The 12,778-nt window shown below is 46.7% G+C and overlaps 1 protein-coding gene across 3 annotated transcripts in view; it reads left to right on the top strand.

The window, feature by feature from the left end:
- The window catches only part of UBXN6 (UBX domain protein 6), a 261,847-nt gene that overhangs the window by 246,590 nt on the left and 2,479 nt on the right, over positions 1 to 12,778 (top strand). For all 3 annotated transcript variants that reach the window (XM_088450838.1, XM_088450839.1, XM_088450840.1), the window contains one exon: positions 2,179 to 2,324. In XM_088450838.1, the coding sequence (XP_088306964.1) occupies positions 2,179 to 2,324 (146 nt within the window). The remainder of the gene's footprint in view (positions 1 to 2,178; positions 2,325 to 12,778) is intronic.

Raw genomic sequence — 12,778 nt, 5'->3', positions numbered from 1 at the left:
GCATTCCCTCCCCCGTCCCCCCCCCCCCCTCCCCCAGTACATCTAGGGACTTCCTCTTTAAATCTATCAAAGTATTCAGAAACTGACTCATTGTTTTTTTTTGTGACGGCAAATAGCTTATCCCACTGTGGATAAGCTAACCTTATTTGCTGTTCTAACTGAGATACTTTAGTGTCCATTTCCGCTTTTGGAACTTCAACATTAAGACCAACAGCTGTAATAAATTTATTTGCTTCTTCTTCTGAAAAGCAAACATTTATTACTTGCTGCAAATCTTTAATTGTGAAACTATATATTCTGTGCTCAGAGTGAGTTGGGACATACTCAATGCCTGGTTACCTGGGTGCAGGATGTTTTGCAGGTCTGGTCCAGGTCTTGCAGCTTGCTGAGATCATTGCCAGGTAATAATCAGCACCTGAGAGTTTGGCTTAAAGTTTCCTGAGAACAAGGTTCAGGGCTCTTGATGCTGTACAAGATGGCCAGGCTATAGGCTGGGTGTGAGTGTGATTAGGGTTAGGGTGCCAAGACCAGGAGGGACTACTGATCTTGTGTACATCGGCTGTGACCGAAGGTGTTAACTCACTACTGTGTGCACTATATTATAAACCTGCTGTTGTGGAAGACCTGACATTTACTCTGTAGTAGCCGCTGAGTTGTGGTTAATAAAGAAAATCTACTGCTTCTACCACCCTGCTGGACATGTTTCTTTCAAGACATTTTGCCATAAGTGTGTCTGTTCTATTCTTACAATTCAGAACTGGTGTATTCAGTCTGTGCCTTTCCCCGCTATTTGTTTTGTATTGATTTGGATCCAGGTCTAATTTTTTATTCTTTTTCTTGTATCTTATTTCATTTCCTTTATATGATGCTGCATACAATACCTACTATGTCTTATATTTATATCATATGCCCATCTCACCATTGCATTTGTATTTTCATGCTTCAATAAAGAAAAAGTTTATTTTAAAAAAATGTATCATCAGTGGTGCTGCTCATCTTCCTATCTTGTCGCTCTGATTCATCCTGCTTTCCAACTCCTTCACTGGCTACCTTCCCCTATAGAATCCAGTTTAAGCTCCTCACCCTCAGTTTCACTCCCACTTATTCTTTCTGCTCTCTCTCATTGTCATTTGCTTCCATAGTGATTTACCTCCTCCCACATCCAAGTCCACCCTATCAGACTGTTTACCAGCCTGCACGACTTAAATGTGCCCTCAAAATATACCTGTTATCAAAGTCCACTAGCCCTCCTCACACAATTATCTCAAGCCTTTTTTTTCCCCTCCCCATATTTCCCAGAACACCATCCAGTTATACCCCCAGCCCTCCCTAGACTGGAAGCTCTCACAAGCAGGACAATCCACTCTCCGTACTTTCCATGCACTATCCCTGTATTTAGTGTGCTCCCACTCAAATTAGTGAGTGATCCTTTCTGCCCTCCCACTCAGAGCACTGGGTCTTAAATCAGGGCCGTAACTAGGGTAGTGTGACCTGTGCCATGGCACAGGGCACTGCAGGGCAGGGGGCACTGTTTGGGCCTGTCAATGTTCTGTTTATTATCATTCTCACTTGTAGCTTCCTCTTCTTTTATCCCCAGCATCTCCTGGGCTCCCTTATCTCTTCCCTGGACCTTCCTTCCCCATGAGGCCATGGCCCTTTTTCAGGTCTTATTTCTCTATTTGAAAATAGGGGGGGGGGGTGGGCGCCGATGCTCTTTCTGGCACAGGACACCAAAAAGTCTAGTTACGGCTCTGTCTTAAATGCTACTGTTCTTTATGGTCACTATATTGTATGATTAGCTCAGTGTTTTTATTTTTTCCTGTGTGGTGTTTGTTCATATTATTGTATTTTTCCTATTTATGGTGATATGAATAATTTTAAATAAAATATGATAATGATGATAATAATCACAATAATCCACAAGTCAGTGGAATTAAACAGTAAGTTTCCAGAGTAAGGGAAGGTTGGATAAATTTTGGAAAAGGTTAGAATTGCCTGCACAGTATTAATTATTGAGTCTGTTTATTCATGCCAGAGAAACAAACATAGTGGTTAGATGGTATCTCTCCTTTTATTAATGTAAATTGTAACCCATATGCTTTTGTTATTGTTACATTCATGTAAGGTAGTTCAGTTTTTGCGTTGCTAATATTCTGCTTTGCTCATTTTTTATTTTAGGCACATTTTATGCCTGGGAAAGGTTGTCTGTTTTGTTTGATTTTGTCCGACAGCAACTGCAGAATGACTGGCTTCCATACGAACTCATTGCTCCTTGTGGACAGAACTTAGAAGATGAACAAGTTGCATTCACTGACTGTGGTTTGGTGAGTATTAGGACTAGCTTGCATTATCTATTCAATGCATATGACTTGTACCTCTATAACTGATGATATGCTTAAATCACTAGAGATTAGACGACAATATATTAATTAATTATATTTAAACCAAATTGAATAGGGGTAAAGTGAATCTTGAATTACAAATGTATGAAACCTAATGTAAGTCATAACTTCAATTATAATTTTAAAAAATGCAATCTTTTCATTGCTCATTTTCACTTGAATATTCTCAAATAAAACATAGCACGTTAGTCTTTTTTAGAATCCTCACTTTAGTAGCAGCATGCAAGGCAAAGTGTGAAGGGGTCAAGTTGCTGTAAGCAATTACTTGCAAATGTATATATTCTGTATAGTTACAATAAGGAAACACTTTGCAACATTTTACATACATTTAAGATTATTTCACATAAATATTACAGTATTTATTTTGAATACAGAATAGTTAAATTGCCCTCCACCATGACTATGAACATTTTCACATCACACCTTTCAATACACTTACCATTTGTGCATCTTTGCAACACACCTGTATGGTGCAAGTGATTTCTTTAGAAAGTTGCTACACAGTATCATTGGCTGAAATTGCAGGTCTTCCTCTGCTTTGCTTCTCCATAGTAGCAGAGTAGTCTGTCCCTGCTAATATGGGAAAAATACTAACCATTACCAACATAGGGACAACAAGTGTAAGAATAGGGAAATGCAGGGTGGGATGAGAGTACACTGGCATTGACTGTACAGTAAATGAGTGGTGTGTGAGGTGGATTGTTTAAGGTAGGATTGTATGTTGTGTGTCTGTAATCCTAGCCACAGGGATTAATTAACGGGGAGATGTATCAAACAATTTGAGGAGGACTGGTGAAGTACCAGTCAGCTACTACTTTTCATTTTATAGAATGTGCTTGATAAATGATAGCCAGAAGTTGATTGGTTGCTATTAGGTAATATCCATGACATGGGTGTGTGACCGTGCTTTAGTTTATACTGTAGGTTGCAAAATGTACATTGGTCAGTGCATAGCTCTTTGAACCTCTTATGTCATAATCCGTTTTATAAATATGTTTTATTCACCATCCCTAAAGTAATGTGCATAGCATATAAAAGCAATATATAAACAATATTGGTTAAGGCTCCATTGAAATGTAAAAATACAAACTGCTCCAGGTGAAAGAAAGGTATTAATCCATAGTTAAAGCTCAGCAATAAGTTGAAAAAAAAAAATCTGCACTGAGGAGAGCATTCATAGAGGTAAACAGATCACATACAATATTGGCTTAATTCAGCACCACTATGTACAGATGTGTCCACATACTTTTAACATCCATGCGCTACAAGTCGTGTTACATATAATGCGTGATTGCTGTGTGACTCAGTAGCGCTGAGCATCTTTTTGTGTGACTTTTTACCTTCAAATGCAGCATATTCGCACAGCAGTGCCAAGCTAATGCACAAGCAGCTTCTGCTGATTAAAATGATATGCTGCTTGCCTATGTTCGGTGTGCGACTGCGAAATGCTATGTTACAGTGTCAGTGGTTGTGACACTGTAAAGTAGAGTTTCACAAGCAGATACACCCGCAGTTTCACACAGAACATAGGCATTCCACACGTCATTGTAATCAGCAGAAGCTGCTTGGGCGTTCTATTCGCACAGCTGTGAATAGGATGCATTTGAAGGTAAAATGTTGCACAAAAAGACGCTCGGTGCTACCGAGTCATGGCATGGCGCAGCTGGAAGGGCTGTTTAACGCATAGGAAGGCTAGATGTATGTGGACACATCTGTAGAGAACAACCAAAGTTTCAGTTGGTTTGGCATGGGTAAACTAGTTGTAATGCATGGTCACATAAAATGGTATAGTTATCATAGTTGGATTTTGCATTCAATTTTATGTTCGATTTAGCTCACTTAATATCAAATCGAACGTAGATATACCGTTCGATTTTGTAAGCCGTTTCTAAATCAAAATCGATTTGGTTTGATATTGACTAGTGATTTCTTGTTCGATTTCGGATTGCCATGTCCAAATTGAACACCACATTGAACACAGAATCGAACTTAAAATCCCCAAAATAATAGACCTGCTTCATGCTGGCCATTTTAGCATAAACAGGTGCTAGTTACACAGAAACATGCACAGATCTGTGGAATCCGTGCATGCTTCTGTGTGCAAAAACCTATAAAAAGTTTGAAAACATAAAAAAAACGATGTGGGGTTCCTCCCTAAATGCACAACCAGCGCTGTGCTTTTTTGAGCCGGTCCTGGTTGTGAGAATACGGGGGAGGGGGAAGACGCAGTGTTCCCCCGTATCTTCCAAAGCCAGCACCAGACTCTTTCTAGTGGGGGTGTAATGCCACAGCTGGGGACCCTTTCACTGGGTCCCCTGGCCAAAGCATTATACCTGACCACTAGTCAACCCAGGCCTGGGATCCCTGGGAAGGTTGGGACCCCTAAAAAAGTGGTTCCCCCCCTCCCCAGAGCACCCCAGGGCTGGGGCTGATAGCTCGGGGCTATCCCCGGCACCTCTGGGCTGTGGGTGCCGGGTTGATTGTGTATAAAAATAGACAAATAACATTGTCTTTTACAATAGAACTAGAGGTCCCAACAAGCCTCCTCCACATGCTGTTACTTGGATAACCACAAGTGCCAGCATGCAGGGTATTAAGGGGCTACTGGTATCTCTAGTTCACCTGGAAAAGAAATATTAAAATAAGACCAGACTCACAAACCAAAGTTTGTATTTTTTTTTATTGCACATGCACTCACTCATTCACTCACTCATATTCACCTGCACTCACACTACACACTTACCTTGTCCCTAGCGCAGGTCTGTCCCCATCTCCAGTAGAATCCAAGTTTGGGACCTGTAAAAGAAAAAAAAAAAACAATACTCACCTACACCTTGTCACATCCTCATCTTTTCAAGTAGATATCCACCATCTTCACAAAACAATAATAACACGGAGCACACGGACAGTACTGTCCTCAAAGAGGGCACTTCGCGAATGACAGTTTAGCCACAGCGTTTCCCATAGAAATGTATTGGCTTGAGCATTCATTGGCTGAGAGAGGCGAGCCTCCGCATCTCTCAGCCATTGAACGTTTCTCACCATTTACTTCAATGGTGAGAACAACTATGTAACCTTTAAGTAACCTAGTGGTTCTCACCATTGTGAGAAGTCAATGGTAAGAACAGTCCATTGGCTGAGAGAGGAGGAGGCTCGCATCTCTCAGCCAATAAACGCTCAGTCAATGCATTTCTATGGGAAATAGAGTGGCTGAGCTATCATTCGCGAAGTGCCCTCCTTGAGGACGATACTGTTCGTGGGGTCCTTGGTTATTTTATTTTTTTGTTATGTGTAGATAGTGGCACAAGGGGTAGATGAGTATTGTTTTTTGTTTTTTTACAGGTCCCGAACTTGGATTCTACTAGACAGGGCCGGATTTATGTTTGTAGGTGCCCCTGGGCAATAAACTTTTATATAATATACACAATGAAGTAAAAAGGGGCCAAAAAGTTTTATGTAAGTATTTTAACTGTCTGGCCGGCACAGCGGCTCCTGACCGCTCTAGCTCTGGGACTCAGCTCAGCGCAGCCGCGGGCACCCTGTGACTGTGTGTGTACTGATGTCATATAATCAGCACTGCAGTGCAGCATCCAGCACAGCAGCAGCTCTATGGACCTGACTCTGTCTCGAGAGATGTTATCATCTCGCGAGATAGGACAAAGAGCTCTGCAGCGGTTTCTGTATATTTACAGCTAAGCTGCCGAGGAGAAGCAGGCAGCGATGTGCTGTTCTGCCCTTTCTGTGCAGGGAGCCCCGGGGCGATAGCCCCTTTCTTTCCCCCCCCCCCCTCTTCCCTATAATCTGGCCCTGCTACTGGAGAGGGGGACAGACCTGCACTAGGGACAAAGTAAGTACGGAGCGTGAGTAAGTGAATGAATGAGTGAATGTATAATAAAAAAAAAAAAACTTTCTTCTTCAGGGGTCCATGGGGACCACAGCCATTACGTTGGGGTATATGGATTTATCCAGGCACCAAACAGTTAATCCAAGCTCTCGGCTCCCAGGATGCACCTGGTCCTCCCCATATAACCCGCCCCTGGTCACAGGGCGTGGTTGTTCTGTTTGGTGCGAGAAAGCACCGCACTAACAGTGGACTGCTGGAGCAGTCCCAAAATACAAGTTTTGTTTTGTTTTTTTCTTCTCTGGGCAGGTGACATGTCTGTGAGCTAGGCGTCTGATAGGAGACGCGCGTATTATCTACTCCAACTACCTCCTGTCGGCGCCGCAACGCTGGTCTAACGACTGGTACTTTCGGCAGGGGCATATGCTCTGGACCGCGACCGGCTACAGGGGATGCAGGAAAGTGTGATTGTGGGCGGCCGCTGACGCCGCAGTCACGTCGGTCCGTCCTCCGGCATGGAGACTGGCCGGGGAACTGCTGTAGTGGGGTGCCAGCGCCGTCTGCCTCCCTTCACTAGACCACCAGGGCTTGATGTGCCTGACTGCTGGGGGCTATGGCGGCGGCCATGTCAGTGTACCGGGTGGGTCCATGCAGCATAGGGGAGGTACGCTTCCCGGCACCCCCCCCCAACCCGAACTACCGCCCTCACGAGGTTTCCCGCGTTTGGGTTGCTCCACCCAGCCTCAAGCTTTATGAGTCTGCCTCAGTCACTCCCAAGTGCTCTCCATGGCTGGTTACTCAGGAGGTATTGGGTCACTCTCCCTGTATACCTCTCCCTTGGGACCGGTTATACAGAGCTCCATATGCTACGAAGCTTCAGGCTGTTCGTAGTTCATTGGGAGCCTAAATTGCATAAGCTCTGCTGAGTATATATATATATATATATATATGCATTGTTTGTGACTTTTGTTTGTGTGTGTATGTGTTACAAAGTGTTAACCTATCACTGCTGTCTCTCCTTATAGCCTTCTACTACAGATGGTGGGGAGGAGAAACATTGGCCCTCATTCAGAGCCGTTCGCTATTTGCGTTCGTTCAAAAACAAGGGGTGGCTATGCAAATGATCCGTTCGCACATTGCAGTTTGTTCACACCTCTAAGTCTGAACGAGCGAGCAAAACATACGCTCTTTTATTTCTTAAAAACGCCCCCTGGCCGCTCGCACCATACGTCATGTCCGCTATTTATTAGATTAATCGAGTACATCGAACAGGATATGAACTGCTCGCTATTCTTGTGGTTGGTGTTTTCAACCGCTATTTAGCAGTTCTGAGTTAAAAAAAAACAAGTGACGTGGTCATTGACGCTGCTATATTAATTATGCACACCCATAAAACGCCCGTTTTGACCTTTAAGCACGCCTGCGAACGGATCTCCACTCCCTGTTTTTAAGCACCTTCCCCTGTTACCACCCACATACGCCTCATTCTGTCACTCAAAATAGCAGGCACTCGCTATATAGCGTACAAACAATTTTCGGCCGCACTGACTTGTTCGCGCATGCGTACTAAAAACCGTACGCATGCGCAGATGTGCGAACATCGCTCGGAACGAGCGTACTGCCGCTAGCGAGCGGCTCTGAATCAGGCCCATTGTCACATGTGTACTCAGGCCCTGATTCAGAGCCGGATGCTCTGACAGAGCGCTCGCTCTGAATCAGGGCCGTCCCTCCTTTTTGGAGCGGCCTCCTGGCCGCTCGCATACCTGTGGGTGACCACCCACAGCTATAGCGAGCGGCCATCGCGGCCAAGACCATCGCGACCATCGGGCTTGCGACGAGTGCTCGCCCTGGAGTGCTTTTGGCTCTATCAGAGCCAAAAGCACTCCCACTGACATAACTAGTGATGTCAGTGAGGCCGGCCCCAGACGGTAGGCGTTCCCATGGGAACGCCTCCGTCTGGGCAGCCACGCCCCCGGCATGCCCACCAAAGGGGGCGCGCTGTCAATCACCATCGACAGCACGCACCCTTTGGTGCGTGACCCATAACGACGGCTTGGCCATCGTTATTCGGGTCTCGCGCATGCGCACGACGGAGCCGGCTCCGTCGTGCGCATGCGCACTTGGGCAACATCGACCCGCTTGCGAGCGCTCGGCGCTCGCGAGCGGGTCTGAATTAGGCCCTCAATTTCTTGCATAAGGATATATTATGTCAAAGGAATCTGAAAGACAGGGGGCAGAGGCCCCTCTGTTGGTATTTTGTATAGCCTGTAAAGCGGGTTTGTCCCCTCAGGATTTTGTTCACAATGGGCTGTGTGCTCTTTGTTTTAGGGAGTCTCCACAGCAATCTAATTTGCCAGCTTCTGGGCAAGAACCCCCGTGGGCTTCTTTTTCCCAGATCCTGGCACAAGTGGCGGAAAGCCTGGCGGCTCCAGTGATAAGATATCCTCAGCCGCTGAAACCAGCCATGTTCCTGCCCCCTATGATGCCATCTTGGATGGATATGTATGCGCATGCAAGTCAGGCTGTACCTTCATCTTCAATGCTTTTCAGCAGCAGCCACAGAGGGCCAGGCCAATACAGCCATAGGCTAGAAGGCGTTTGGCCACTCATATGGGTAGGGACATGGACTCTGATATGTCCTCAGAGGAGGGCGAGGAGGCCCAGGTGTCCTCTCAGGAGTGTCTCTCAGGAGAAGACGGAGATCAATTTCTGATGGCTGATGTCCCTTTCTTGATTAGGGCAGTCAAAGCAGTATTGAATGTCGATGAGGAAGAGCCGCTACAGAGAAAGGTGCCGGTGTTTAAGCGCCAGATAGTAGTTAAAGCAGAGTTTCAGAGCATTTGTCCGAGCTCTTGGGGGAAGCATGGAAGGTTCCGGATAAGAAGTTCCATCTTTCCGGAAAGATCACAGCTTTATATCCGTTTCCTTCGAAACAGTGTGTTAGGCGGGAGTTCCGCCGTCGGCAGACACACATGTGGCACATCTGGTGAAGAGTACCATATTGCCTTTGCCTTCGGCCTGTTCTCTTAAGAACCCCACTGATAAGAGACTCGATAATTGTCTTAAGGCAGTTTTTTCAATCTCTGGGGCAGCCACCCGCCCGGCTATGCCAAAGCCATCGAAGAATGGGTGAAAACTTTGGCAGAGTCTCTTCCAGAATTGTCTAAGGAGCAGCTAGAGATTGTTTCTTATGTCAAGGAGGCTTTGTCCTATTTGGGGGAGGCAGCATTAGATGCGGGGATGCTATCTGCCAAAGCTGTCTCTGTGGTGGCACATAGAGCCGTGTGGTTAAGAGATTGGAATTGCTGGATCCAAAAAGGCCTTCGAGTTCCTTCCGTTTACAGGGGGAGTCCTTTGGCACAGAATTGCACAAAATTGTGGCTACAGTGGCAGCCTCTAAGGCGGCTGGATTACCCTCAGCATTGGTTCCTGGGCAGAGAACTTCTTCTTTTCGTACTTTTCGCATCTTTCGTCCACAAGGGAAGGTCAGAGGTCAACCCTCTGCTAGAGCAAGCTTTAGCAGAAAACCACTACCAAAAAAACCCTGGCAAATAAACGCCCGGGTTCCAGGTCCCAGGATAAGCCTGTAGCCTGATGGGGCGGGCCTCCCCCTGGGGGACCCCAAGATAGGAGGCCGACTTCTTCACTACTCAGATGCCTGGCATCTTACAACAACAGATGCCTGGGTTCAGGAAGTGGTCTCCCAGGGTTATGCCCTGACATTCTGGGGGAAGTCCTCCCCAAAGGTTCTTTACCGTATCCCAGCCAGTGTGGTCGGCTTTGGCCCTACAACAGGTGGTTCACTCCCTACTAAGGGCAGGTGTGATCATCCGGGTGCCAAGAGATCAGGTACGGAAAGGATTTTATTCCAACCTGTTCCTGGTTCAGAAACCAAATGGGTCCTTCCGACCTATTTTAAATCTGAAGGAACTCAACGGGTTTATTCAGGTACCCAGGTTTTACATGGAGACACTACGTTCAATCGTATTGGCCATGGAACCAGGGGATTTCATGGTTTCCCTGGATATCCAGGATGCCTACCTGCAAATTCCAATTTAGTCTTCCCACCAGCAGTTTCTTCGGTTTGCGGTGAGGCAGGATCACTTCCAGTTTCAAGCACTGCCGTTTGGTCTATCCACAGCTCCTCGAGTGTTCTCTAAAGTGATGGCAGTGATAATCGCACATCTCAGGCGCCAGGGCGTCAGAATTTTGCCTTATCTGGACGATCTCGTTACTGGGGCAGTCCCCGCAGGGGTTGTTGCGTTATCTTGAGTTGACAATCTCCTGTCTACACAGGCATTGTTGAGTCATAAACTGGATGAAATCTTTTCTCAAGATTCTGGTCCTGCAGGGGCGAATACGCAGTCTGCTTCACATCAGACGAGTCTCAATACACTCGGCAATGTGAGTGTTAGGGTCAATAGTGTCCGCCTTCAGTATGGTGCAATATGCTCAGTTTCACTCCCGTCCGTTACAGCAGTGGATCCTCTCACGCTGGAACGTGGAGTATCAGACAATAAAATCTCAAAGGTTCCAGCTGTCTCCGGAGGTGCGGTTGTCCCTGTCCTGGTGGTTGCAGACGGGCCATCTCAACCAGGGTCGCCCATTTTGGATATCAGAGTGGGCTCTCCACCGATGCCAGTCTTCGGGGTTGGGGAGCAGTGACAGGCCGGCACATCTTCCAAAGGAAATGGACAGAGGCGGAGAGTCATCTGCCCATCAATATCCTGGAACTGAGAGCAGTGTTCAGGGGTTTAGTACAGGCCCAGAGTTTGTTGCACGACAGACCTGTACAAGTGCAAATCGTCAGGGAGGCACTCGGAGTCGGGGTGCCATAACGAAAGTATCAAGGATCCTGGTCTGGGCAGAGCGTCACCTTCCTGCGATAGTAGCCGTGTTTATACCAGGGGTCCTAAATTGGGAAGCGGACTTCCTGAGTCGGCAGGATATAAATGGGGGAGAGTGGGTTTTCCATCCACAGGTATTCCAGAGCCTGATAGACAGATGGGGTCTTCCAGAGGTAGACCTCATGGCGTCAAAACACAACCACAAGTTGCCCAGGTACGGATCCAGAACCAGGGATCCATTAGCCGAATTCACAGATGCTCTGACAGTAAAGTGGAATTTCGGGCTTGCATATCTTTTTCCGCCTCTGGCTCTTCTTCCCAGAGTCATCAGGAAGCTCAAGCAGGAAAACAGTGTAGTGATTCTTATAGCTCCCACTTAGCCCACGCGCCATTGGTTCACTGATCTACAAAATCTATCCGTGGACACTCCATGGCCTCTTCCTCTGAGGCAGGACCTGTTAGTTCAGGGTCCCTGCCTGTATCCGAATCTTCCTCTTCTGTCTTTGACGGCATGGATCTTGAGGCCTCTGTCCTCAGAGCCAAGGGGTTTTCAGATTCACTGTTACAGTAAGGGTACAGAAGCCTTCTTCTGCCCGCATTTACTATATTATTTGGCGCTCGTTTTTCCAGTTGTGTAAACTAAGGAAATATGACCCTAGTGTGTTTAAGGTCTCTTGAGTGCTTTCTTTCTTCCAGTCAGGTTTAGAGCGGGGTCTTCGTCTGACCTCCCGGAGAGTGCAAGTTTCTGCGCTTGGGGTTTGGTTTCAGCGCAGCATTGCTCCGCTACCTGATGTAAGGACCTTTTTCAGGGCGTTTTAAGGGTGCAGCCGCCTTTTATTCCCCTGGTGGAACATTGGAATTTGGCATTAGTATTAAAGGCATTACAGGCTCCCCCTTTTGAACCTTTCAAATCAGTAGATCTCAAGTGGATGACCAATATTTCTTCTGGCCATCGCTTCAGCCCGTAGGGTGTCTGACCTGGCAGCTCTATCCGTCCGCTCTCCTTTCCTGGTGTCCCATCAGGATAGAGTGGTGCTGTGTGCCAGCGCAGGGTATCTTCCTAAAGTGGTATCACGGTTTCATATAAATGAAGAAATTGTGGTCCTAGCCTTTCAGGCCTCGGGGCTATCTGTGGGTGAGGCCTCCCTGGATGTTGTGCATGCTCTACGTATTCATGTGGATCGCACCAACAACTTGAGAAAGTCAGATTCTCTTTTTGTACTGTATGGCTGTCATAAACGGGGTTCACCAACCAAAAAACAGACCTTAGCAAGATGGCTTTGTATGACTATATCACAGGTGTACACTCAGGCTGATTGTAGGGTGCCAGATTCGGTCAAGGCACACTCTACTCGGCCTGTGGGTCCTTCGTGGGCAGTGCGCTGGGGCTCCTCTGCGGAACAGTTGTGCAAGGCAGCCACCTGGTCGTCTGTCCACACTTTTATCAAGTACTATGCATTTGACACCTTTGCCTCTCAGGATGCCTCCTTCGGCATAGGATCCTCCTTTCTTCCGAGACACAGGAGCGTCCCCACCCTTAGGGGTACTGCTTGAGTATATCCCCAACGTAATGGCTGTGGACCCCATGGACCCCGAAGAAGAAAATAAGAGTTTGTTAACTCTTTTTCTTCTAGGTCCATGGGGTCCACAGGACACCCACCCTAAGAGCACCTGGTGTTATTGGGTAA

The sequence above is a fragment of the Taudactylus pleione genome, unplaced genomic scaffold (assembly GCF_031769625.1).
Source record: "Taudactylus pleione unplaced genomic scaffold, aTauple2 ptg000529l, whole genome shotgun sequence".
NCBI lineage: Eukaryota > Metazoa > Chordata > Amphibia > Anura > Myobatrachidae > Taudactylus > Taudactylus pleione.
Note: the sequence above shows the minus strand (reverse complement) of the source record. Positions and strands in the feature narration are given on the sequence as shown.